This window comes from Lissotriton helveticus, chromosome 2_1 (genome assembly GCF_964261635.1).
Source record: "Lissotriton helveticus chromosome 2_1, aLisHel1.1, whole genome shotgun sequence".
NCBI lineage: Eukaryota > Metazoa > Chordata > Amphibia > Caudata > Salamandridae > Lissotriton > Lissotriton helveticus.
In genome coordinates this window covers 1,321,285,128-1,321,312,422 of record NC_136059.1, presented here as the reverse complement: position 1 = coordinate 1,321,312,422, position 27,295 = coordinate 1,321,285,128, and the positions used below count along the sequence as shown (strand labels likewise).

Sequence of the window (27,295 nt, the reverse complement as noted above, 5' to 3'; positions counted from 1 at the left end):
TGGACGTGTGAGTAATTGCGCGAGCGGAGGCTATTACTGAAGGCCACATCTCCGCTGCCCCCCTCCCACCAGGGCAGCGCTCTCCCCTATGTGTGCGGCGAGGCCCCACCAGCGTAGGACGGACTTACCTGTCTTCTGTTTGCCGGCCGGCTTTCCTCCTGCTCCGAGCCCCGGTCTCTGGAAGAGTCTGTGTCGTCGCTGCAGCTTCGTGCTCTCTCCTCCCCCTCTTGGTGTGGTGCTGGTCTTCTTCTCCCTTCGCTCGCCTCTCGCCGCAAATGACTGAATGGGTGCCTCGCGCCTTCTTTTAAGGCGGAAACGGGGGCGGCGGGCGGAAACGGCAAATTTCGCGGGCTTTAGGGCAAATATCGCGGCATTTGCGGAGATCGCGCGATTTCGCGATTTTTTTGCAAATCGCGAAATCGCGATAAGCTGGAGGGTCTGACTAACACTCCAGAAAGGCACCATCTCATTGCACAAGACCAATACTGCTTAGTACGTTTTGTAGCATAAGGTAGCCTTAATGATGTGGGAGAGTCACATGTGATCAAGCATTCAATTCATAAATGACATAATCCAGGCAGGGCTTCATTTGTACCAGCGGTGCCCAATCTGGGCACCACCGACCCTTATTTCTGGAGAACGTCCTTCTTTGCCACTTCATGCACAGTGCTGATTCTGATCTGAAGCTGCTATAATGTACAGAGAACTTGGAGACAGCAGAGTTCTTCATCTGTTTCCACCTTGAGCCACTGAAAATAGGATAGACAATAGACTGATCCTTCATTTTCACTGTATTGGTAGCCCTTCTATTTCCATAAACAATACAAATAAAACAAGGAGTCTTGCACACCTCGAAAGTGTGATTGCTGCTTACTAGCCAGCCAGGGTGACTGTAAATCTGACAGGGGGCTGCTTGAACAGGTGGTAGGCATTTCCGGGCAGTAGTGGCACTGTAGCTGGAGGTAAAGATGCCTGACTGGCATGGAACACATCCTCAGAAAAAAAGTTGGGGATCATCAGTTATTGTTTTACAAATGAAGAACTGACTCCCTGCAAGAACTGAGGAATACATTTTCAAATATATTGTATCCTCCTTGATGGTTTATGAGACATGTATGTAACTTCTCTTCCTGAGGGGATAACTCAAATGATATCAGACCACATGCACCATCTATGGCTTTTCAAAAGCATGTCTTTTGTAGTTACGAGAGCTGCAGAGCCAACTTCACATTCCTCCTGTTTACAATACTGCGTAAATACAAGTTGAAAAGTAAATGCACAATTTACTGAGGCAGCCCTTTGTAATGCCCTTGTCACTATTTCTGCACGATTACCTGGTACTTTGAAATTAGGGACAGTTGCCACAAGAATACAAAGACCCAAAAATATTTAATAGTTAAGCTCACTTGCCACCTATGTCTCACCCACAGCTCACCATTTTCATACCTAGTGGCGTAGATACTGAGACAGACCACATACATATTGGAGATCCATTATGCACACACTCTCCTATCTGCAGTTTTTAGGTGGCAAGCCACAGTTTTTCAACCACGTTACAGTGGAGTTGCCCACTTTTATAATAAGTGTCCCCCACGGAATGAGTTTGCTTGGAGAACACACATTTCTTTATTTTCAGTAAGAGTGGATGAGGTTCTCAAAATATTCCATCCATGTGAATTCATCAGGAGTTGAAATGCTGCTGACAACTTCTATGCCAACCAGTGCGCACACACACATGCAAGAATACGCACACACACATGCACGCTCACACACACCCACCCCCTAGCCTTCTGATATTGTTCGTTTTCTGGTGATGTTATCTGCTTAGTTTTGCTACAACCTACCCCTTTATCCCTAGGCAGCTAATAAACCAGTTTATTTCTAAGCTGAGAGGGATGCACTATTGTATTGCTATTTACAGTACATTTGTTTTCAAGCATGTCTGATGCTCCACAGAGGTATCGTTTTCAGTAATGCACTCTTCGTTAATTGTCGTGTGGATAAGCTCAGTATGGGATTCGCGCTCTACGTGTCCTTCAATTACTTCCAAAGGTCTCCGAATTATTCCCTGTCATTATCTCAATTGCTACCTTTGATTTCACCCCGAGCTGGCTGGCCAATGATGAATAAATTATGCCACTCCAGTACATTTACCTTGGTTTCCACTGCAAGAAGGCATTCAAAGCCATTGCAGAAGCCACTTCAGCGTCATGTTGATTTGGGCCAATTTAGGGCTATCATTACTGCGATGCTCTGCAAGGATTATACGAAATTGAAGGTAGTGTTCTCCAGGAACAAAGGGAATATCCAAGAATGGGCAAGTCCTGTATGATCCATTTATTGAAATATGTGCACAGATTGAAGGTCATGAGAATTGTCTGCCCAATCCTCATGCATACAGATAGCAAAGCACCAGAATCCTGATTTGTACATCAAAATAATGTGTCCATTCATGGATTTCAATTAGAATGAGGAGGCTGAGAAAAATAGTGATGTGTCTCACATGATATTAAGGTTTCTTTTGGAGCATTTTATTTTACAATCTGCATTTGTGTTTGTGTTAGTCCACTTCAGCCATTGGCTAACTTCACTGTGAGTCAATACATTCATCTCTTTCACAAGGAGCACAGTTACACACAAAGTAGGTCCCTTCAATGCCAGTTACGGCTATGACAATGTGTGCTTTTTGAGACAGAAAGATATTTTTCCTTTTTTCCAACCTATTTTTATATAGGATTCTATGCCCTATTCTTTGCTCCTTTAACACAAGCTCCCTTAAGGAGGCTTTTGAGCGATTGCAAAGGCTGGAGAATGAGAAACGTTGCATGACAGTGGGTCATTTTGTCCACCTTTCACTGGGTGTAAGAAACAAATATGGCTCAAATTAACTTCCCTACCCTCATCATATCTGTAAGTAGGGAACTGATCTCTTTTAACTGCCTTAAAAACTTTTTTTGTTTTTAGCCCGAGACCTATTGCCCCTTTTATATATGATTTATATATCTTTTCATTGGTATGTACCATATGTAGTATATTTCTTGAAAATAATTTTTTTGTGCCCTGAATCTTGTAATGCTGCTCTATTTACTGATGAAATGTGTTTATTATTTCTACTTTTATGGCCGGATTTGGCCTACAAAAAGTTATGTGACTGACTATGTTGGAGAGGACTTGGCAACTCCCACAGCAATGTTTTATAAAACCGTGGCAAACAGATCGAACATTGTCAAAGCCTAAGGACTGGTAGCCAACCCAGACCAATTGGTTTTGTCAGTGCTTGTGTTTTTATGGTTTCCTTTACAGTCCCAACTTAATCTGCCTGAGTGCGATAAGTAAAAACACTTGCACACTGGAGTTTGGCCAAGTGGTGTACAACCAACCTATTCAACCATATTGCTATACCTTTTGGGTCCAAAACTCTTACTAAGATTATTGATCTGTTTAATGGCAGTCTAATTGCCATTTTGTGAATTTATGTAAGCCTGTAATAACCCTCAAAGCAGTTTCAGCTCTAATTTTAAAGCTCATTTTAGAGACCTGTAAACATTTCGCGACTGTCTTTGTTATTATTACTCTCCTCTCAAGATAGTCACAGAAGTGTGACGCATTGTACACTTGCTAGAGGCATCCCCTAACCGTACAATTGTATTCGGACCCTACGCTTCCATCATCAGGAATCCAGTACTCTGGCCACTTGCTACACTTGCACTGCTTTTGCCGGCTCGCCTGCACCAACACATAGACTGGTGGAACGTACATTTAACAATGAGCATGCATTGCTAAGAGATGTGCACAAATTACTACCCATGAATTAGGGCTACAATTTGAACAATACTGATTACACAATGTCAAATCAGTAATTGAAATCGACATCTCCATCACCCAAAGTCATGTCCACTCCTCCATATAGCCTTTCGGTCCAACCATCTGACTGTCTGTCAAAATGTGCATCCGTATATCCATCACAACCTCTCACCAATGGAATGCATTCATGACGTTGCTGAAGATCATACAACAGAAAATAACTGCACATATTGATCGATAACTAAAGGTAGGCATGATAAAAAAAAGGGCCCAATTCACTAAGGTTTCGCTATGAGTAGGTTTGACTCACTCTTGTACTACTCATAACATGAATTTCAATATATCCAGGTGGACTCATGGTTCACCGCTGATTTACCTCTGGCTTTCAGATGTAAACCAGGGCGACAGAAGTGTGTCCCAGAAAAAACTTTGTGAGTTAGAACCAGAGTAGATAGAGTTACGAGAATTGACGATCATTACTTTTTTGAGTTTTTGGAGTTCATCAATATGCCATGTAGTAGGTGCTTTATATCACTCATAGTTCTGTAAGGTATTGGTTGTTGAATGACTGACCCGCTCCATTTAGGAAAGTAGAGCACTGGGTTCTGGCAGCATTTTCCATCACACAAGTGCGCTTCCACATCTGAGTGGGATATTGCATGGAATATGCAAACCAGTTCCTCTTCAAACCGCCCCCTGGTTAGTTCACAAGTTTTTGCTTCTTGTCCTTTTCCCTCGTTGAAATATTATGTGTTTTGGACAGGGAGATTGGCAGATATGTCCATCCCTGGCATAAGCCTTGACACTCTGACACAGAGAACAGGTGGTGCGGCAAAGGGGTCATGATCCCATGAGTTCACTCAAAAGATGCCTTATGGCAACATGACAATGAGATCTCCCTTATGATCCAAAATGTATGCTGTAGAACACTGCCTGCCCAACAAAAGCACTTCAGTACTGCCTTAGGGGTATGAAACACTGTATAAATGCCAAAAAGGCCACAATTAATTTTCCTTCTAACCTTACTTTCACCTCCTTAAAAATACAAAAACAATTTAAGATTTCAGCAGAATACTGACTGCTACAATAAAAGGAATGTACATTGTGCATCGGAGGGTGAGAGAAGGTTATGATCTTGCATCCTTGGATGCTCCGATACAAACACGGTCAGTTGAAATTCATAGTGATATCAGGGAAAATACAAGAACTGGTAAAGCGAAAAGGTCACACTTTTCAAAAGACTAATGGCCTTATTACTACTACGGCGGTTCATTGGACCACTGCAGTCATGGTAGCAGTCCATAGACCACCAGACTGGCAGTCTACCTGATATATTTTGACTTGGGAGGTTGGACCAGCACAAAACCAATGCCACCGCTATGGATCCGTGATCCCTGGCGGTCTTGCAGCAGTGTGAGGCTGGTAATATGCTGACGGTGCTGCTGCGACACTGCCAAGCATATTACTAGTTTCTTCACTGCCACAGTTGTCATGGCGGTCATACCACCATGAAAAGTGTGGCGGCGAAGAAACAAAGAGGGCCCTACAGGGCCCCTCTTACCTCTGCACCAGGGGAGTACCTCTGCGCCCACTAGTCTGCATGCACCAACCCTTTCCTGCAGGGCATGGACTTGACAGCCCATGCTCTTCAGGAACCTGCAGTTGTGTTGACATTGCAATGACTGTTATGGCTCTCCTATGAGCCTTTCAACAGTCACTGCTATGGGCCAGCCACCGCAGGACTGCCCGACCTGAATTCCAATCAGAATCTGGCATGTGGTGTAATTATGACTTTGGTGGTGCAGGAGCGGGGGCGCTGGTGAGGGGGCCATCTCCCCTATTGCCGAAGTCATAATAAGGCCCTTAGCCAAATGTAGGTTTTCCAATGCTTGTTGCTGGTTCTTAACAGAATCAGTCAAAAGGGAAAACGCTTGTTGCATATGCTGAACTGCACCAGAATGCAAAGACACAAAGTGCCGCCCTTAGTTTGTGAATGCATGTATACATCATGGCACTGCAGCAGCCATTGTCTCTTTTTTAATTTACTTTTGCTAAATTGTGGATGCCCATCTTAGAGCAGTGAATTAAAAAAGAAAAAGTGGGGTGTAAGCACTTTATAAGTAAAGGAGCATCCCAGCACCAAATTGCAGCTGCATGGTCCTCCAAAAAGTAGGCAAAAAAACAGTTAAAAAACTGAATGGTGTGCAAAAACACTGAGCCGGGTGGGATGGGGAGGCAGTGGAGGAGCTGGGGAGGGTGTCTTTTGAAACAACAACAAAAAAGATGAGCAGGATAGGGATGGATGGAAGAAGCAACGAACAAGCGGGGGAGCGAAAAAGAAATATGGAGGTTTTAGGTAGCGGGATTTGTGCTGTGGAAGAAGCACATGAAGAAAGAGCAAGAAAATTCATGCTGAAAGACTAAGAAAAAAATAAATCCCTGAATTTAAGCTGCAGAAAAATACAAGTCGTCCAATTGAAAGGACAGTAAATAAACGATGCTACAAAGGAGGAACAAACTCAGGAATAGGAAGGAAAACCATTTAATAAAAGCAAATTAGATTGTCAAGAATACAGCACCCAAATAACCCTAGGGGTGATAGCGTTGTGTTATATAAATTCTCATTGATTGGCTGAAGAAAGCCAACCAGTCATGAGCAATGGGATCACCAAAGCCCACTCTTCATATTGTACACAGTAGGTCTTTCAACAACAGCTAGAAAGTGTTAGTAGTCCAGACCTAATAAGTCCCATGTAACCTGTACATTTCTGTTCCTGAACACATCTCAATAACCTGCAGCTTTAAGAAGCCTGTCCCCAAGTGTTGCTGTGCATACATTCTCCTCTTTCATTTCCGTACACCATATTTACATATAATGCAAATCAACATCCACATTTTCCAAGGGCCCTCTTGTCAAGGAGAAACCACTTTGAAGGAAGAGCATTGCTGAAGTCAGCACTCGTTGAACATTGTCAATCGACATCTTCCAAGTGCTCTTCAAACTGTACCTTCAGACAAACGAGTTAAAAGAATTCAAAAGTGTGTACTCAGATAATAGTAAAGAAGTTGAATGGTGTGAAACTTGAAAATATTTTCTCTTAGAGGGTTGTCAAAGTACTCTATAAATATAAATGAAATTATTTTTCGAGGATATAAAATGCAAATCCGTTTTTCTGCTGTTTTGTGTTCTATAGCACAGGCAAGCCACAAATAGGTGTCATTAAACTTCCCGTGTTCAATAGAAAAACATGAACTGATTTACTTACAGCCAGGAAAATCTAAATAAGAAAAAACGCATCTTCAAATGTGAATAGAAAACTATAAAAGCATGACCACCTGCAAAACAGGGGTGGTGTATATAAAGTGTTTTAGGACCATGCTCTTTACAGAATACATCATGAAACGACCAGCACTACGTGAGAACATTGAGAAATAAGACACAGGTGCAGCTAGAAGAGAGGAAGGTAAGTACCAAAAGATTCAAAATGGCAGCAAAGTGATCCATGTACAATAATGGCTGGGCCTAGATTTCTGGAAGATAGCAGCATTTAGAGCTAAAGTCCAACGAATGCGAGAGATTATTAAATATAGTGAAAAGACTCATCTGAAAACTGAAAACAGGGAAAAGGACAATATTAAAATGTTAAACAAAATGCATCTTAAATCTTCTTTCATGCACACAACCATATGTTAGCAATTAGCTCAAGTGAGAGGAGTTCTGTTTTCTGTGTGCATAGCTGGAGAAAGGCTAGGCTATTTTGTGTTGTTTTTGAAATGCTGCATGCCCCCAAAAAAGCATTTCTGAACTCCGAAGGGATTGGAGACCCTTTGAAATTTTCAATTTGTTTTCCAGATACTGGAAAGAATCAGCATTTTACTCCACTCTACCTTACCTTTTAGATTTATCCCCTGGAGTGTTGGCAGGAAATCTTGCTCGAAAGGCAGAGGACTTTGGGGAAAGGCATAAAAATGTGTTTCTTACTTGCTTTTACAATCATTTCTACTTTTCGTAAAAAAGAAAAAGGAAAAAGAGAAAAAGTGGGCAGCACAGTTTACTGCATAGAATTGTTGTTTCTGTGCCTCTGTTGAGAAGGGTGTTAAAGTGATCTAACACATGCTGAGATTTTTTGGGGATATATATAAATAACTAAATTCCCAAGTTCCTCATTAAAAACTAAAACATTTCCGCACTCCACTCTATGCCACTCTGTGCTACTCCACTCTACGTCACTCTAAGCCACTCGATTCTACTCCCCTATACACCACTTCACTCTATGCCATTCCCGGCCTCCCCACGCTATGCCACTCTACGAAACTCTGGTCTATGCCTCTCCATGTCATTTTATTCCAATTTACAACACTCAAATCTACGCAACTTCACTCTATGAAACATTACTCAACTCTCCACTTTGCCACTCCACTCTGATACATTTTTCCACTCTATGACACTTTTCTCCACTCAGCGCCACTCCACTATATGCCTCTCCACACTACATCACTCCATTCTACAACCCTCTAGGCCATTCTACTCCACTCCACAACACTCTACGCCGCTCCACGATACTCTACTCCACTGTTCTTATGTTTTTGAAATGCTGACTTGTATTTATGCTTTTAAGATATGTTTTTATCGAAATAAAGCTCTTTGAACTGAACTGAACTCTACTCCACTGTACAACACTCTACTCCACTCTATGGCACTCCACTCACCAACACACTACTCCTCTCTGCTCCACTCCATGCCCCTCGACTCAGTCTCCCTCCACTCTATACCCCTGCACTCTACAACACTCAACTCTACAACACTCTACTCCACTCTAAGCCATTCTGCGACACTCCACTCCACTCTATACCCCTCCACTCTATGACACTTTATTCAACTCTAAGCAATTCCTTTATGTCATTCCACTCCACTCCACTCTACAGCACACTACTCCACTTTACTCCATTACTCTACTGTACACCACCCCACTCTACTCCATTCTATTCTCTTCCACTCTACGCCCCTCTACTCTACCCCATCCACTCCACCCATCAACTCTATATCTCTGCACATCACTCTACTCCGCTCCATGACTATCCACTCCACTCCTCTCCACAACACTCCACTCTGCAACACTCCACTCTATGACACTCCACTCAACGCACTCCATTCTACTCTATACCACTCCACAAAACTCCATGCCACTCCACAACACTCTACGCCGCTACACTCTAAGACACTCTACTCCACTTTATGCCAGTCCACTCTATGACACTCCACTCCCCTCCATGCCACTCTACTCTATGCCACTAACTTGTAGCCAGGCTGAACAGCAGCCACGCTGGTGTACAACAGGGACACAACACATTGGTAAAGCAAGTAGCTCTTGCATAGGTGAGATCTATCGGCTTTTCCAATGCTTGTTTTAGATGCACTTAGCTTTATCTGTGGCCAGTGGAGTGTGGTAAGAGCAGGGGTGATGTGCTCATAATGTTGGCCCCCAGTGACAAACCTAGTTGAAACATGGAAGACAGCTGTTGAAAGGGAAGGGGGTAATAATTCCTGTGAGTATTGAGTTTCTATAATCTCCTTTATTCAAGACTCAAGATTGGCTGAGAGACACATACATAGAACAGACTGAAATTCTGACTTTTGTAAACAGAACTATTGAGAGAATGCTTATACAGTGCTAATACTGATAAATTACACAAAGAGCACTGATAAAGAACTGTCCTCACTGAAAGTATATGAAGATAAAAAACACAATATACCTAAAGTCATAGACACCAGCAAACTGTGCATAAGTATGTGCATGCTCTAAATTATTTCCATTTGATCCACCAAATAATGATGTCATGATCTTGAGGGCAAGTCTACGTAGTCTTCCATAATGTCACGTGATGTCAAATGTGAAACTGTGCATGACGCAATCTACGAAGAATTGAGCAGAGCTAGGTTCGCATTTTGCGCTGACATTGCATCACTTTTCAAGATGCACCACATTGCCAATATGTACAAGGTGACGCATCTAGACTGATGTGTCACTTTGGAAACCTCTGTGCCACATTATACCTGCTCCAGGTATAATGTATGCCGGGAGGCGGTCCCCTGCATTAAAACCTTGCAGATGTGGTGCATTGAAATCTGTATGACTACTAGGACGTCATTGTGTTGGAACCTTACGCCTGCCTCATGGCAGGCGTAAGGTTGACGCAGTGCGTTAAAGATAGGCCTCCCCCACGCATTGCTGGAGTTGTGTCATGCTTGCGATGCATCTCCAGCAATACGTCACTTTTGCGCCGACAGATACGTCAGAATTCATGACGTACATCGTGTTGCAAGGAGGGCGCAGTGAAAACTGTTGCATCGCTGTTTTGTCGTAGCAATGTGACAGTTTTCATAAATAAGCCCCTCAATCCTTATCCTGAAATTCTGGCCTAGATGCGGTCCTAGATCTAAGTTGGACACTTCTGCTTTCAGCTTTAAAGGCACACCAACTGCTGTTTTGTTATACATTTGGAAGCGTTTTGAAAAGTAGAACTCAAAATACGATACAGTTTGGGTCAATACACCAATGCATTTCTATAAGTGTGACTTACTTCAAGTTTAGTTGTGACTTACTCCTGAATCTTTAGGAGCAATCCTAATCTGGCTCACTGTTTCTAACCCGTAATGTTACTTTGGCAAAATTTGATCTCCTAAGAGAGAGTACTTGTGAAAGTAATCCCTGTGTCTCTCCTCAGCAGTCGCGGCATCACGTGATCAGAGCCAGATCCCGATCATCGCTGTGTCCGTCACCGTGGGAGTTATCCTGCTAGCTGTTGTTGTGGGTTTCCTGCTCAGCGGAAGGTAGGATGCCAGATCAGCATTGTATCTCCATGCATCTCTAATGAACCTGTCATTAATATTGACCTATTAATAAATGTATGAAGGGTCTGCACATCCTGAAGGCGAGGTGAGACAGCCACCCAGGGTTGGATTGCGATAAAAAATCGGCCCGGGCACACAAAAAAATAAGCAGCCCAGATTTGCATATTGTTTTCTGCAAAACACTGCTTCGGCAACATTTTATAATAAACATTGGCATAGCCAATAGGTCTTGCATTTGGGACCTTATAAGTGTTTAGCCATGCAACAGTTGATGTTGTTGCACCAAGGATATTTTGCTGCATAACTAAATACTTATAAGGTCCCAAAAGCGAGACCTATTGGCTATACCAATGCTTGTTGTTCTTGCTGTTCTTACTCTCCAACAACAGCTTATTTTTATATTTAAATTTTAATCTCACTGACTTATATAACTCCATCTTACCTATTAATCGTCCTATGTACCGGATGTGTCTACTTGATCATATGTACCACATTTCTGTTTAAAATAGTACAGCCTGGTGCAATAAATAAATAAATACGTAACAACAGTAGAGCAAGCAGACGCTCTGAGTTGTGAGCCAAAAGCACGATGCAGCACTCAACACCTAGGCACTGTCACCAAATAAAAAGACTAATGTTCAACTCCATGGGAGAGCTGGGGAGATGGCTGGGCGGGGGAGTACTCTTGGGAGTACCCCGCACATTAGTAATTGGGACTAGAGCTCACGGTAGTGGCTGCCAGGAATAACAGACCAGCGGCTCTAGGCCCCGTTATGTTAAAGTATTGTGCCTGAAGGCGGGATACTGATGGCTGTAAACATGGACAAAGTCATGCTGCCGGGCAGCACAGTGCTTCAGAGTGTGAATGAAAGTAAATTGAGGCACACAGCCAACATACATCTCCTGAAAGTATACCAGCAAGTATACCGCACCTCGTGAGCTGACAAAAATATGGAGGGGGGTTTGGGGTGGAGGGTGTGGCTGAACAGGGACATTGCTATACATCCAGGGCTCCGTTCTCTGTGGCGTGCAGATGCGGCACTCATAATCAATCATCTGCTTGTCTCACCGCTGAGCATCAATCATGCAATAGAAAGGGAGCTTGTTTCGTGAGCGTAACCGTAAGTGCGCCAGGGGAGGAGCCAGATGCCCTTGCGCACCTCTTCTCATTCTACGGGAAAAGTACCTTTAAAGCTGCTTGATGTTTGTTTCCCACAATAAGGGAACTTTGCCAGAGAGGTGCAGTACAAAAAGCTCACCTGCTGCAATGGTATCCTGTCTGTAAATGTCCATTACGTGATTTAAGCATCATTTTTACTTTCTTGATCACACATCTTTTCCAAAGGCTTCAAGCTTCAAGTGGAAACGGGTTTTAAGCAAATGAACAAGAGAGCGCATTGTGGAGTATGGTAGAGTGGTCCGGAGGGTGAATATGTAAAGTGGAAGCGTTCGTAAGAGTGTCTTGAAGGACAAAGTTGGAAAATTACATTTTTATAATGTTATAGAAGCAAATATGCAGGGAGAAGAGTTAAAGCACAGAGAAGGGGGAAACATTGTGTTTAAAAGAAGCGTTCACACCTCGCGCTAAAAGTTTGCAGGCATTGGCCACGCGGCCATGAAAGTGACGTGGATGCGCGGCCGTGAAAGTGAAAGTGATTGTGATCGCGGGTGGTAAGGGTGCCCGCGAGTGATATACTTAATGAGCTATGGCGAGACAGGAAAGCCAGATGGCGCCTGTGCTCGGAACTGTGCGTGTAACCACACGCTCTAGGCCACACAAAAAGCTGTGGTCAGCTTTTTGAAGCCCACTTACCTATAGTCTCGCCAGAGCAGCGCATGCACCGGCTCAGGCAAGACCTAAAAAGGAGGGGGGGGGGAGGTAAAAAATGCACGGATTAGTTTACACTGGTGAAACACGCCTGAAAACAAGTGAGGCCACTTCTGCTCAGGCCCCCTGCCCCCGGTCAATATGCATACATTAATGGGCCGGCCCAGCGAGAGAAAGAGAGTGACACCTCTGCTGTTTATGAAAGGGAGGTAATGGACGTCCATCTTCCTCTAGAACGGTCACTCAGGCCCCTACTGGGCCACTGGCAGCATCGAACAAAGCAGAAACCACCCAAAATGTCCCCTCCCCCCCCTAGGCCCCCCCACCCCGGGCTGCTCAAAAAAGCAGCCCACAGCTGGAATTCGGATACCGGCACCTCGGGCATTGCCCGAGTGCCGGCGTTACCATTTCCACGCTGCAGCCACCTCAGTGTGCCAACAGCAGAGGGCGATTGGAAGCATGACTTTGCTTTTGAGAGCTGTAAAGTTTACGCTTGTTGGAGGAGGCACACAGTTAAAAAGATTTTTTGCCTGAGGCGCTAAATTCTTTGCACCATTGCTGGATGTCTGGGTGAGAATTACATTATATAGCACACATACGCTGACGAAATCTCATACACAGACCACACTTCCGGCTGTATCACAGATTCTATAGTAATACAGATATCATGCAGAGTATGAAATTCAAGAATAATAAATATGCCCGTCACTCCAAATGCAAAGGGGTAAAAAAAAGCTGGATATTAATACTTCAATCAAGCTTAATAGCTGCTGAAACTGAAAAGGGCTGATGTGTATTGGGGTTGCTTATGTTTCTGCGGCAAGCAGGTGTGACGCTGCAATCCCAGAGGCACCCTTCACTTAGCCTCAGGACCGATATTGATGTATATGAAGTTGGTCCTCTTCTGTTATGGCATAGACGTGCAATAGAATGACGGAATGGAATGCTAGGCATAGTAATAACCATGGGTTAAGGTAAATTCAAGCTTTCTGACCTCTCGTTCACTTTTTGTGTCAATTTAACCACGAGTTAAGGCTAGTTTTTTTCTTCTTCTCACTCTAGAAGATAATACTTCCTGAATCTAGCAACCTTAAAGGTCAGAAAGTTGGATATACTCTCTGAAGTGGCCACTTATATGTACTTAGGAGGCCAGATCAGAGATTTGAATCGCAGTGGGGCCATCTCGTTTTTTTATTCTTCCCAGGTCGATAAAATACTTCAAACTAGCAGAATCTACCGCAGCAGACATTTTGTAAAAACTAGCAGACCCTATAAAAATGAGAATGCCCAGAAGCAAAACGTAACTTGCCACTTGCACGAGTTTTCTCTGACAAATCGAATTGCTTGCCAGCAAAGGGGGCAGCTAATGCAAGCACTGACTGAACACAACACGGATACGATTTAAAGTTCGAATTCCGCTTTTAACCCCTTTGCTGCGGGGCGTTTTCCCCTGCTGTGCGGGGCGAAGGAGGGCCGCGCGCGGTGCTGCCGTGCTTGTGACGAGCTCGGCTCGTCATGAGGCACAGTGGAGCTGTGCTCATAACGAGTGGAGCTCGTCATGGCCACACCCGTTTTGGAACGTTCAGCACAGCGGGGAAATTATCCCTGCTCGTGAACGTTCCAACGGCCAAGCACAGCTCAACCGTGCCTCATGACGAGCTGAGCTCGTCATGAGCATGGAAAGTGTTAAAGCACCACCTGGCACATAGAAGAAATCAAATGAACATCTGTCAAACTTCTTCAACAACAACAACATACCCATTAGTGTGCGTTATGTTGTTAGGAAGAGACCCATCTCAGAATTGTGCACCTTCCCTGTGATGACAGGTTGCCAGCACAAAACACCAAAACCAGTACCTCGATCTTAGAATGTAAAGCATGCATGAGAAGAAAACACACATGACTCAAACCCACTCTGACACTTCAAAAACTGCGATTGTCAACCCAAATTAAAAACCAAGCAACGGGACCACAAGGAATAAATACACGCTGAGCATTTTCCCATGCATTTGCATACATTGTGGGTCACATCAGAATGCTCCTTAGCAATTTTGGTCTACAGACCAAGCTTATTTGCAACCACAGCTTCAAAATATGTTTTCAATTTTAGAAAATACGAATTGCCACCTCACCCAGAAAACTTTATAGATGAGCATGGAGGCAGGCTGCATGCCGAGACCTAACCTTACTTACTTTATGTGATGTCAACCTATCAATCAATCAATCAGTCAGTGAGTTTTAAGCGCTCTACTCACCCGTGAGGGTCTCAAGGTGCTGGGGGGGGGGGGGGGGAGGGACAGCAGTTCCGTTTAGTCGAAGAGCCAGGTATTGAGAAGAATCTTAAACAACCCCTTTACTGTTATCTGCTGGTTAGAAAAAGTTGGGCGAGAACTCATTACTGAGCACTCGAATATCTAAATAGCAGTGCACTCACATCAATTATTTTTCTATTATTTACATATTTGTAGAGCCAGATTTATCACACAAAAGCCTCTTTCCCCAAGACATAGGTACACGCAAACATTTTCTCAGGGGCCAAAAAGGTTTGTCTCTGATGTGTCCAAGGGCCAGATTGATGCCAACAGTGGCGTTCAGGCAGGGGAAGGGGGAACGTGCTAGTAAGGTGGGTGTAGGGGAAGTGAATTATATCCATATAGTGGTTGAACTGCACAATGAGAAACCAGAAAACTAGAGATTAATCCCGGCTTCCCCACTTTACCAATTTGTTGATCCTAGGCAATTGTTTTATTTCACTCTCCCTCCGTTTTCTTCATTATCATATATAGGAGGACCTTGAAATACATACCTTGAGGATGTGCATTGTACAAAATATTTTCCTGTGTTTGACTTATTAAAGTATAATGTTGTTCATGTGTGATAGGAACACAGGCTGCCCAAAGAGTGCACATAACCGCAGACCCACATCTACAAGTACTCACTCCTGCACAACCAGGTCTACTCTCAGCACTATCAGGCCATGAGAATGGCATAGTGTGCTACACTAAAACCAAGAATAAACAAGAATGGTTTAAGTACAAAATACTTGTGGTGTCTATGAAGATGGGACTTGGGAATGAACACGGGATGGGTCAGTATCTGCCATTTCAGTATGAGTATTGCAGCCCCTCTGACCGATATTCTAATATGTCGGGTATTCGCAGAGCCACTGGAATTATGCAGCACAGGACGACCAAATTATGAGGAGTTGGCCTAATGGCGTGGGCAGTCGACCTCGAATCTGGGGAACTGGGTTCGAGTCTCGGCAATTACGCTGAACACCCTGTGATTCTGGGCAAATCACTTCATCTCCCCGTGCCTAACAAAAATTAATGTGTTCTCATGTAATGGAACTGGTGCTATGTAAAGCACTCTGATACCCGATTTGGGTCAAGTTCACACTATATAAAACTCTGTAAAAAAATAAATGTGCCAGGGTTAACTAAATTATGTTGCAAGAGAAGACAAATTAAGTGGCACAATGTGACGTTTTTTATGATTATATCACTTCTTAATTTTGTCATTCGTACTCACATTAACACTGAGCAAACATTGCATCTTATTAGTACCAGTTTAACATCCAAATACAGCAAAAAGCAATGAAAAGGGGACCAGTCAACCTTTGTAAAACGTTGTCTTCTTTGTCACTGTATTTGTTAGTCATTTTGGATCAATTTGAGCTAGAAACAAATTTGTTTTTGTTAAATTCCGCAGATCATGCAGCAGAAGATGATTTATGTGGCAAATGCGACAAATCCATAACTATGCGGAAAACACCACATGTGCAAAGTCGCATAATTCCAGCAACCCTGTGTTTACTCAGAGTAAGGTGGGATGGTTGCTTAATTTGTGCCCATGGCTGCAGGTGTTGCAGAACAGCACTCATTTTGGAGACTGCAGTTTAAGTTTCCTCCTAAGACTTTGACCCAGAGCAAGGAGGAGAACAGTTGAAAAAGAAGGAAAAAATAGGAAGAGAAAGGTAGGAAAATAGTGACACAGGACAAAAGCAGGGATGAAAAAGAATCTAGAAGAGGGGTTCGGTACTTATTTATTTATAAGTTTGAGGTAGGGAGGAAAGTATAATCGGGTAATCTAAAGCGTGGTGTGGCACGAGTCAGTAAATAGAAGATTGCTGTGTTTGTTTTCAATAGATCCTTCAGAACTCACATGTTAAAAAAAAAGACTACTTTGTATTTGTGTGATCAGAGAACCTGTACACATGTAGCAGCTTCAGTCAAAAAGGACAGTTGTGAATTTAGAAATCTTTTACTAGATCATCTGGATGAGAATTAAATGGGCTTTGTGTTGTAGGTGTCACCCTGTTTGCGCCCCACTTTATTTTGACTTTACAACCTGCAAACAACAGTAACACCAGGTTTAGTTGTCATTAACATAACTATTTTGTAAAGTATGTTAACATTAACCGCATGCGCGCTAGCGGTTTTCCCGCTGCGCGCTGCGATTTCAAAAATCCAGCGTTACGTGACAAGGTCAGCTCGTCATCCGCGTAGCGCAGGTTACGCCCATGACGAGCTGACCTTGTCATGAGCGTAGAAGGGGTTAAGGAGCATCTTGGTGCTGGATAATATATTTGTCTTGCTCCCCAGATCACTGACACTCATTTTGTCGACTTTGCAATGATGAACAGCTGAGTGACCCCGCCTAAATTTGATCCTGTGGCCATGAGTACAAACAGCTTCCATCAGTAGAAGCAATAGCTCACTGAGCCACCACAGCTGACACGTGGAGGAAGTGCAGTGCACCGAGGACCGCTGCAACCCAGTTATAGCTGTTCTTTTCACAACCGAGCCTGCAGGCTGTAGCGGGCACTCTCTGTAGTAGCATTAGGGCTCTGATACTCAAAGTATGGCCCGTGGGCCTCATGCGGCTCTCCTGACCTTCACAAGCGGCCCCCTGGTCAACAGCAGCGCTGGGCTGCTGTTTACTCGAATCAGCATTAACATTAGAAATGCTGGAGAAAGAGGCCAACATTTATTTAAAGGTTACGTGGAGTTAAAAAGGAAGTAACTAGGGTGCCTTGCACCACAACGTTAGGAACACCTCAATTTTTAAAGACATCGTGCAACAAACTTGTAAAAATATGATTGTATCTTTCAAATGCAAAAAAAGTGTATTTCATGAACATGCAGAACCGTTTCTCTTTAGTACATGAGATTATATCAGTGCATCTTTAAAAGTGATAGCTTTCAAGCATGAATTTAGAAACAGTTCTTAACCTACACCCTGACAATGCTAATAGTGAACTAAGAGGCAAGTCAGTTGTTATGTGCACTACTTGGATGGGCTGGGTTCCTATTCTACATGAAGAGCACTATAGTTTATTACATTAAACACCGGAGAAGGTTCTTTTGTACAGTGCACAAACTGAAGACATGTATTTCAAGGTTCTTTTATATGTAACAATGAAGAAAAAGGTGAGGAAGTGAAATAAAAAAATTGCCAAGGATCACACAATTCGGTAAAGTGGGGAAGCCGTGATTAATCCCCAGTTTTCTGGTTTCACGTTGTGTAGTTAAGCCACTATGGATATATATGTTTTGCTTCCCCTTTGCCCAACATACCATCACCACCTACCCCCAAGCAAACACCACCCCACCCATCCCTCACCAGACCACCGCCCTCCCGGCATTAATGCGGCCCTCCTCACACCACCAGACCAAACGGTTTGGCACCTGGGAAAATATTTGCGAGTACCCATGCATTGGGGCATTAGCAACCTTGATTCACCACTGGACGACAAACGTGGTAGGCCCGGCGCCAGGTAAAGGCGGAAGCCCCCTCATTTCCAAGGCCTCCACCTCTTTCCTCGATCCAGCCGAGACTGTAATGAAAGAACAAAGAAGACATGGTGTTGCATAGAGGATTGAAAAGCCAGGCTCGGAAAGGATTGAGCCATGCTGCGTCCTCCTGGTTTGGATTTCAGGATTAATCGCACTGCTACAGTCATGCTGGGGCAGAATTAAATCAGCGCCATGTCATGATCCGCACGCTCTCTGTTAGAAAGTACTAGAATGTCTTGCCCGCTGCTTGTTTCATTTCCGTTTAGCACGTGCCGCTGTGAAGTTATCTTCAGCCTTTGATTTGAGGCGCAGGGCGGCAGCGTTCCTTTTCTGTGTTTTTGTGTCACAAATTCACACCTCTTACTAAGTGCTTCTTGCTTGCTTAATATATTTATCTCATTTGATATTTACTGTTCGAAACTGTAGTAAACCAACATGCAACATCGTGGCTTGTCTCTGCACTTTTATAGCTTGTCATATTATTGACAGCCTGACATACTCTATAAAACGTGATAGGAATAAAGAAAGACAAGAAAATAGAAGGGGGTGTTTTTAGGGAGAGCACCATATACTCCTGGATTTAGTTGTGGGATAAATTTACCAACATTGTAGGGGGTAGCAGAAGTGATCTAATAGGCCTTTTGAGAAATCTAAGCTGCTGATGTCTCAGGAAATGAAGGGTTAATTTTTACCACTGGTGACGTGTTGTAGGTACTTAAAAAATATGAATTAAAAGACACAGGCAGCCGCATGTTCATAAATTAGACCGGGTGAAATTTAAATTTCGCCAGCAAAACTCTCTAAATTCCTGAATTTGTTATTACCCGAATGTTACAAAATTGCTTAAAATGTAAAATGATGCTATTTTGCAGAACATTTTTTAATCGAGTGCGTTCACATGAACAATCATTGCCAGATACCAGCAGGAGACTGGTTCACAAATAAATATCTTGCCGAGGGATATTTTCGGGTCAAACTAATCTCCTGCCAGTATCACGCCAGTAAAAAGGTGTAAACTCACTTAAAAAACATCACACAAGACACCCGAAGAAGTATTTCAACCTTAACACCTAATTTTGTGGAATTTCATGAAAAGGGAAGCAATTTCGCACTACTCTTTTCAGTGCCAGCATTCGCTCAGACCACACCCTCGGCAGAACCAAATTTGCCACCCCCCCTTCACTCAAATGTCATCCTAGCTTTGGCCTACAACTTATTTTTAAAAAAGTAAACCGTTAACTGGGTTTTACATTCGCACGTACCCATTTTCTTACACCCTGGTATGGTTAGTCCTGCATTTACAGCGAGGAGAAACAAAACTACAAGTTCTGGAATGCAAAGAGAAACTGTAGAACTTAATAACGTACCAGTACAGTTGTACAGTAATTTCACATTTGCTAACATGTCACAAAAACACAGAATGTTTTTCATATTTAGAAAACAATTAGCATTTGGAGTTATATTGGGTCAGCGGCTTCCTACTGAGACCTACACTGCCTGGCTGGCTGCTGTCCTGTCCAGCCGTGTCTACCTCGCTTCTGTTTCTGTTTGGTAAAATGTGCCACCAGGGAGGCCTTTTGTACTCATTGGTCAGGCCTTAGCTGATTACTCAAACTTACCCGCTCCTCCCCCAACCTTACCGTAATCCCTCTCCCTTCAGTTTTTTCTGCAGGCACAGCATTGTTGGTGAGAGGTGAATGGGATGGGGTGGGCAGACCTTGTTATGCAGTGCACCTGTGGGTTGTATAAGATCAAAAGAATGATTAGATGCAATTTGGGCTGAACCACTGGAAGGAGGTCAGTTGGAGACTGCTACATGGTCTATGTGCAGACAGTACCACTAGGACCTTTGAAGGTTGGCACTCTGGGTGTCGGCCCACTTCACCTGTGCTAACAACCACCCTACCTCTGTTCATAAATAGCGACTGGCAACAGATAATCAGCAACTTAAACTGCAGGCATCCTTGTAAGAAATCAACAATCTGATTGGTCAACATCAGCAACTTAAAGGCAGCAATCGCAATCACTAGCAATCAGTGATGCTCCTACGAATGAGTGAGAGCTTTAATGTGCAAGTAAAGGTTAGAATAAAAGATTCGGTGAAGACCCTACGTGCGGATAAGGTGCTAAATGGAGAGCCTGCCTCGGCTGGCCAGGAGCGCCTGCATTTCTATGCATCAGTGAAAATTTAGAGGAGATACCCCTAAATAGACGAGGAGATGATGACTTACTTTTTTATTTCCCATCCACTAATATTTGGGGAAAGTGTTTGGGAGCAGTGCCATGTCCTGGCTTTAAGTGGGATTCAACAAGTGAAGGGGTGAGGCAATCTCTAAAAGGGACTTGGTCTCAGAAGCATAAATAGCACCCCTATCCAAGAGACGTGACCTATGCAATTTAGAGTGTGGTTTAAAATATGTAAACTCAAATTTTGAGCTCCCCAAAAGCGTGCCACCCAAACAGTATTTTGATGCCTTGCGTGAGCTTTATGCTAATGGATCCAGGCAGATCACACAGTAATGGACATGCACCCAAAACCTTTGCCAATTCTTCTCAGCAGGAGCAGATAAACGAGTAATAATGATTTTGTTGTGAATAATCACAATTGGCACATGTGGGTATTGCTCTCCGTGACGGCAGAAAGGCCAAGGACTGGATGGGCATGTACTCTAGGCACTGTGATAAACTGGTACTGCGACCAGCCGTAACTCCAGAGCTCGTAATCATGGCCTTTATAAACACCCACCCACAACCAGAACCCACACAGGCACATACAAATGACTGAGTTCACTGCACGCACGATATGAGATTAATAAACTGCACGAAAAACCTACAGAAAACAGCCCTTGTAAAGAACGTAAGATGAGGTAAAACATGAAACGTAACCAAATTGCTGATTATTCTTTTAACATAGAGGTTGGGGTTTTCTTCCCTGACTGCAAAGTGAGAGAGTTTTGTAAAGTGAGTTATCTGATAATCCTGCTGTGGTTCAATGAGTGTGAAAGAAAAGGCACTGAGATGTCATTTTTTTTAAACACACAACAACATTTAAATACATGAAGATGAACTTAGATATGATTAAAAATATCTCAGCAGTTGGGAAATCACAAATGGAACACTTTTTTGTAATTCTGATCTTTGATGGAAACATATATGCCAATACAATCAAACCAACTGAAGGTGCTTTACTTTGTGAAGCACAAATGATAAATATGTGCGAAACCCGATTTCCGCACTTTGGGCCAGATGTATCCAAGGGTTTTGCCCATTCTGTGTCTATGGGGAAATGTGTTGATACATATGGCCCTTTATCATTTGTGCGAAGCATGTTTTTATCACTAAAACTGCACACCTGTGCAATGTCTGTGTCCATATCAATAGAAAATGTGCTGTCTGTAAATGACTGTGTGCTACCACACCATGATTTACACATATATGTGTGACACTCTGCTCCAACGTGCACCACCAGCTGTATACCACACGCTTACCATTCCCCTGCTGAATCGGCTCATTTTTTCGTACACTTGTTCTTTGTATAACACTTGAATTTTCCACAAAGCTTATAACTTCAGTGAGGTAACACTGATGGCAGCGCCCATCACGCTGAAAATTGTTCCAGCACCACTGCTGTAGAATGAAGCCCATAGGCAGACGGAAGCATCACACACCGAACCCCTGAGCCCCATTCGGCTCTGTTTTTAAGCTGTGGAGGGTTCCGGACAGCAGGGGGCACAAATTACAGCAAACTGAGGGGCATATTATCAAGGATGGTGTTAAAAATGATCGCCGGTTCAGCGGCAGAAAACTGCCGCTAAAGCGGTGATAATGGGCTTGATAATATGCCCTTGAGAATTCCAATAGTAGTCCATGTTCTGGTGTGAACATGGGGTTCTATTGGAATTCTCCAGGGCATATTATCAAGCCCATTATCGCCCTCCTTAGCAGCAGTTTTCTGCCGCTAAACCGGTGATCATTTTAACGCCGTCCTTGATAATATGCCCCTGAGTTCTTCTGCATAAGTTGTGACAAGGAGATAGCGGTAAAAAAACTCTTTACATTAACCGCGGTCAAAAGTCAACAGGAGTAACCCAAGACGCCGGAGCCAATCAGGACTGACGTAACATAAAGGAAATCTTCAAAGAAGCGGTGCAGACCTGAACATAAAATGAAGGAAAGGCTGTAAGATTGTTAAGTGGGCACACAAAAACACTTTGCTGCCCTTATTACTCTCACCCTGAAGCAATTTCTTTGCCATTTTTTTCAATGTAAGATTATTGTAAATATTGTTTTAACCTAATTTCTTATTGGCAGAGTTGATACAAAGGTCTTTGCGACATTGATATGTGTGCTTAACTGGAGCTCATGGAATGCAGAGGGGTTGATGATTAAGTGCCAGTGCTGAGCACCCTAAACCACCGGCTCAAAGTAAGCGCTGGTCATAACTTGAAAGAACACACAGTATTTGTGCTGGCTTGTGGCCAAGCACTTGCTTTGGGTGGCCTCCAAATTTTAAAATTAGGTCTGACTTTTAGAGCTAATTTTGAATTTTTTCTTTTTTGCCATTATAGTTTTCACTGAAAAGTCATCTACATAAACCCGTGAAAAGAAGCGTTTGAGGCCAGAAGTACCCTCTTACCATCATAGTATGATAATGTATTAGAGTGGAGAGGGCAGGGAATGTTCCTTGTTTATCCAGCAGAGGCAGGTACAGGTATATGTTTGGCTTCGCTGGCTATTGAGTTATTAAAAGCAACAAAAAATAATACAACTTGAGGCTATCTGCGAAATCCCTGTGGACCACAATGACAGACACTCCCTTTTGTCAACCGTTAATGGTTCATAGGAAGGCAGAATTGAGAGGTGAACTTTAGCGATTGGAGCCCGTCACTTGGGTGCATTACAGACTTTAGGAATCGGTTCCAAATAAATTCATGCAGTATATACACATGACTCTCATAGCAAGTCAATGTACAATCTCAAACATCCATTCATGAAAGGTGAAGCCTTTTGCTTGCCCATATTTTCTTAGGCCGTTAGTACGATTTCAGCGGCCCAATGTACCGTCAAACCCATGATGGCAGTCTTTTGCTTGCCCTTATTTTATTAGGCCCTTATTTTGATTTTGGTGGTCCAATGGACCTCCGATACCGTGGTGGAAGCCCGCGGACAGCCAGACTGCCTGTCCGCCTGCCACATTAAAACTGTGGTGGTTGGACTGCCACGTGATCACTGCCTCTGCCAGAGATCCATGAACCCTGGCAGTGGCGCAGTGGTCTAAGGCCCCTAATATGCTGTGGTGCCACCATTCATATTAGGAGCTTCCCCCACCACACTTTTCATGGCAGTGCAACCGCCATGAAAACTGTGTTGCCTCTGCCCCATGGTGTACATGCAGGGGGGCACATGTTGTGCCCCCCTGTGTACATGCAACCCCATTTCCTGCAGGGCATGGACTTAACAGTCCATGCCCTGCAGGAACTGCCTTTGAAGCTCCTATTACAGGGCCATGTTCAAAGGCACCACAGTATGACCGCCAAAGAACCGCCCGCCAGAGCAAAAATAAGTTGTACTCTAGTGGGCGGTCTTTAATGTCTTTGGCAGTCTCGGAGCAGGGCGGGAGCGTGGTGGCCCCTCTCCGAGGCTGCCATAGTCATAATAAGGCCCATAAAGTGTTATGTTTGGCTACCATCATTGTGGATGTCAACTTAAGCCAGACGCGGTATTGCAGATTCTAGCAGTGCAGTCTTTCAGCATAGCATATTCAGAGTTCCTTGGCAGACATTACCCGCCATAAAAGATCTGTTTGGGACTTTAAATGTTCCCTAAAAATGTAGCTTTTATTGCAAAGCTTAGATTTCCTCTTAATTCACGTTTCTCCTTCTTGAGGTCACTGATAGTGTGCTTACAATTTCACTCTTTGACTATCTTTGTTTTCCCCTCGTTGTTTTCTTTTTGCACACATTGGCTTAGTGTCAAGAAACCTGTGGTGGTCGCGCGATTAACAAATATTTTGAACATAACGTTAACATCAGTCCTAATTCCGTATTGGCGCAGTTGCAAGTCTCACAAGGCTTTCTGGAATATGTGGTCTTTTTTTAGCACAATAGTCTTAGGATGCAGGTGGCTGGTGCCACAGTGTCTTTCTAAAACCCTTAACTTTTTAACTATTTTGCACTTCCAACATTCCGTAGTAATTGCTGGGAAATGTCTTATGCGAATGTCATGCTCTCCACAGTGCCCAGACAATCCAACTATGTTGAAGGCATTTCAGAGTCTGTCAGTACACTCTTTCGACCTATCTATTCTACTTCTTTAGTAGGCATAGCTGCACATTTCTCCAAGCGATTAAAAAAGTGTGTACTCTTGAAAAATTATAGTGTATGGGTGGGTCAATTGTTCTCAGGACAGCTTTCTTCAGCATTTGTTCCAACAATGACCATATTGGGTCTGAAAACTAATTGACAGCCTTCATCACCAAATGTTATGGATCTCTTTGCCTATGGCCGCGATGTATTTGAAGTATGTCCGACAAGAATCTCACACACATAGCGTAGGAGTTTTCAGACAATTTACAATTTTGGGGCCTAGACCAAGTGGTGGCATAGTTCAAAAAGGAAATATCATTTTATCAGACACCTTCTTGGTATCTATGGTGAGAATGATTTCAGTCCAACCTTCCCGTAAATATGCAAAAATGAAAAATTGATATCTATTGATGAACGCCCATGAACAAAACCATTTTGGGAGTTGTAAAGGAGTTTGAGAATGAACCTCTGCATTGACTTAGTAAGAACTTTAGCTAACAAAGTAATGCTGGCGTTGATAGGAGGAATGGATCAGATTTCCTCTCGCTGTTTCATTTGGGCATGTGACTGCAATCAGGGCTTTATTGAATTCTGGGAGAATACTTTCTTTGTGTTCAGACTCTTGAAACTCTGGTGTGGCTCAAGTTCATGTAAATAATGGACTTTTGTGTTCCCGGGGATATCTATAAAATACATTGTAAAGAAATATTCTAGGTGACATGTCCTTAACATTCTTTCTGACTTTGTGAGGGTGTATAGGTTCTGCTAATAAGTATCTCTTCTCCTTCAACATGCGGTACTCAGTGGCATAACACATGCCCCGCAGTTACCGCAGTGTGGGGGAGCACCGAGCTGCAGGGGGCCTCCTCACCACAGTACTATGACCTGAGAGCTCAAGATTTGGGGGCCGATTAGGATCGCGGACAGACTTGAGTCCGTCCGCGACCCCTGAGGAGGAGGGAACGTCCGCTGGGGCTGCGGCGTTCCCTCCGAGCAGATTAGGATGTGACCGCCAGGGTGGCGGTCACATCCTCTATCTTTAACATTGCGGCGGATGCAGCTTCTAGCTGCACCCGCCGCAAGGTTAAAAATGCATGCATCGCATTTGCATGCACAAAGCAGCAGGCACTGCGCAGTGCCTGCCACTTTGTGCATGCAAATGCAGGGGGGTACCATAGGTACCCCCCATTTGCACCCCCCACCCCCCTTTCACCCAGGGGGCCCGCAACGGGCCCCCGAAGTGAAAGTCCGTATGCTTTTCCACGGCGGAAAAGCCGCCGCGGAAAAGCATGTATTCACCACCATCCTAATATGGCTAGCGGTGTCTGATAGACACCGCCAGCCATGTTAGAGCTTTTCCGCCGCGGTCGGAAGGCGACCGCGGCGGAAAAGCTGCGGACGTAATTCCATACCCACCAGCCATCCTAATTTGGTGGTGGGTCTTTGGAGGATCCGCAGCGGTTTTTCCGCATCCTCCGGGCCAGCGGTGGCTTCCGCCGGCCCGGAGGATGCGGAAAAAACGCAATCATAATCGCCCCCTAAGTGTGGAGTGTGGGCCCCTCCATGTACATTGTGGGAGGGGGCCCCCTCAAGCTTCGTTACGCCATTAGCGGAAATTGACCCTGTGAGTCAGTGATGCCCACATGTGATTCACAAGTGTATAGGGACTGGTAAAAGGGGGTAACATTTCCAATACAAGTGTGCAGCGAATAAGACCTTCCCTGAGTGTCTTTTATGATATGGTATTCCCTATTGGTCAACCTGTTATATTAACTGTACTGCACAATATCCATACTATTTCTCAAAAATGTAAACCAATTGGATATGCTTTATGTTAAGGCCATCCCTAGCTTTGGTCAGTTAGTAGGCAATGTCCTGAATGATTGATAATATGTATACGATGGTAAGGTCCCTCACAGTCTTCACTAGTCTTGCCTGTTCAGCTGGACTCTTCATCTTCATGAGGAAAGCCTCATTAATCGAAGGTGTCAAATATTGGCCCAAGAGAACCCAAGCCACACCAGATTTTCAAAATGTTTATATAAAGTGAGCTTACTTGCAGTGAATTTAAATAGAACATATTTATAATGTCAGTGGTTATTTTGCCGTGGCACACAGTATGTGGGTAAAGTCCAGCAGGGTAGGATGAGTGATGGCTAGGGTTCTATCAGATCATGTACTAGTATTATTACTGCAGGAAATTGAGTTACTGGTTAAGGAGCGTGAAACCCTACTCAAGCAGCAATCGCAATCTCTGTCAGGATGAAACACAAGCAAACCCATAATTAACCTGTGCTTAATCCACTGGTAGCTTGGCACCAAAGTGGTCAGGTTCAACTTAGAGGCAATGTGTAAGGTATTTATTCAGCACTTCAAACAGTAATAAAATGAAAACCTAACACAAGAAAAATCTCACAGCAATTTAGAAAAATAGAGTGAAATTTAACAAATTGAGTCTAAAGCGACAAAAGCCCAATCAGTAGAACTGCAGATATGCAATTTTAAAGATTTAAGTGAAAATAGTGCCTAGGAGCGCAAAGTGTCAGCATGGTGATCTAGTTGCACCAGACCAGCACAAAATTACAAGTTCAGGCTGACAGCGATGAAGCACGGGATGAATACAGGGACCAAGTTAGGCCAACTGAGCAAAGTACCTTAAATCCTGGTTACGGAACATTGCGAGATCCTACGTCGAGGATGCATCACC

General features: G+C 43.7%; 1 protein-coding gene across 2 annotated transcripts in view; it reads left to right on the top strand.

Annotated features, from left to right (window-relative positions):
* EPHA5 (EPH receptor A5) overlaps window positions 1–27,295 on the top strand; it is an 835,947-nt gene that overhangs the window by 699,392 nt on the left and 109,260 nt on the right. Inside the window, exon 8 of one of the 2 annotated variants that reach the window (XM_078676244.1) lies at window positions 10,534–10,636. In XM_078676244.1, coding sequence (XP_078532370.1) covers window positions 10,534–10,636 — 103 coding nt within the window. Of the gene's footprint in view, window positions 1–10,530; window positions 10,637–27,295 lie in introns of both variants that reach the window. The other variant, XM_078676243.1, reaches the window with a different exon arrangement.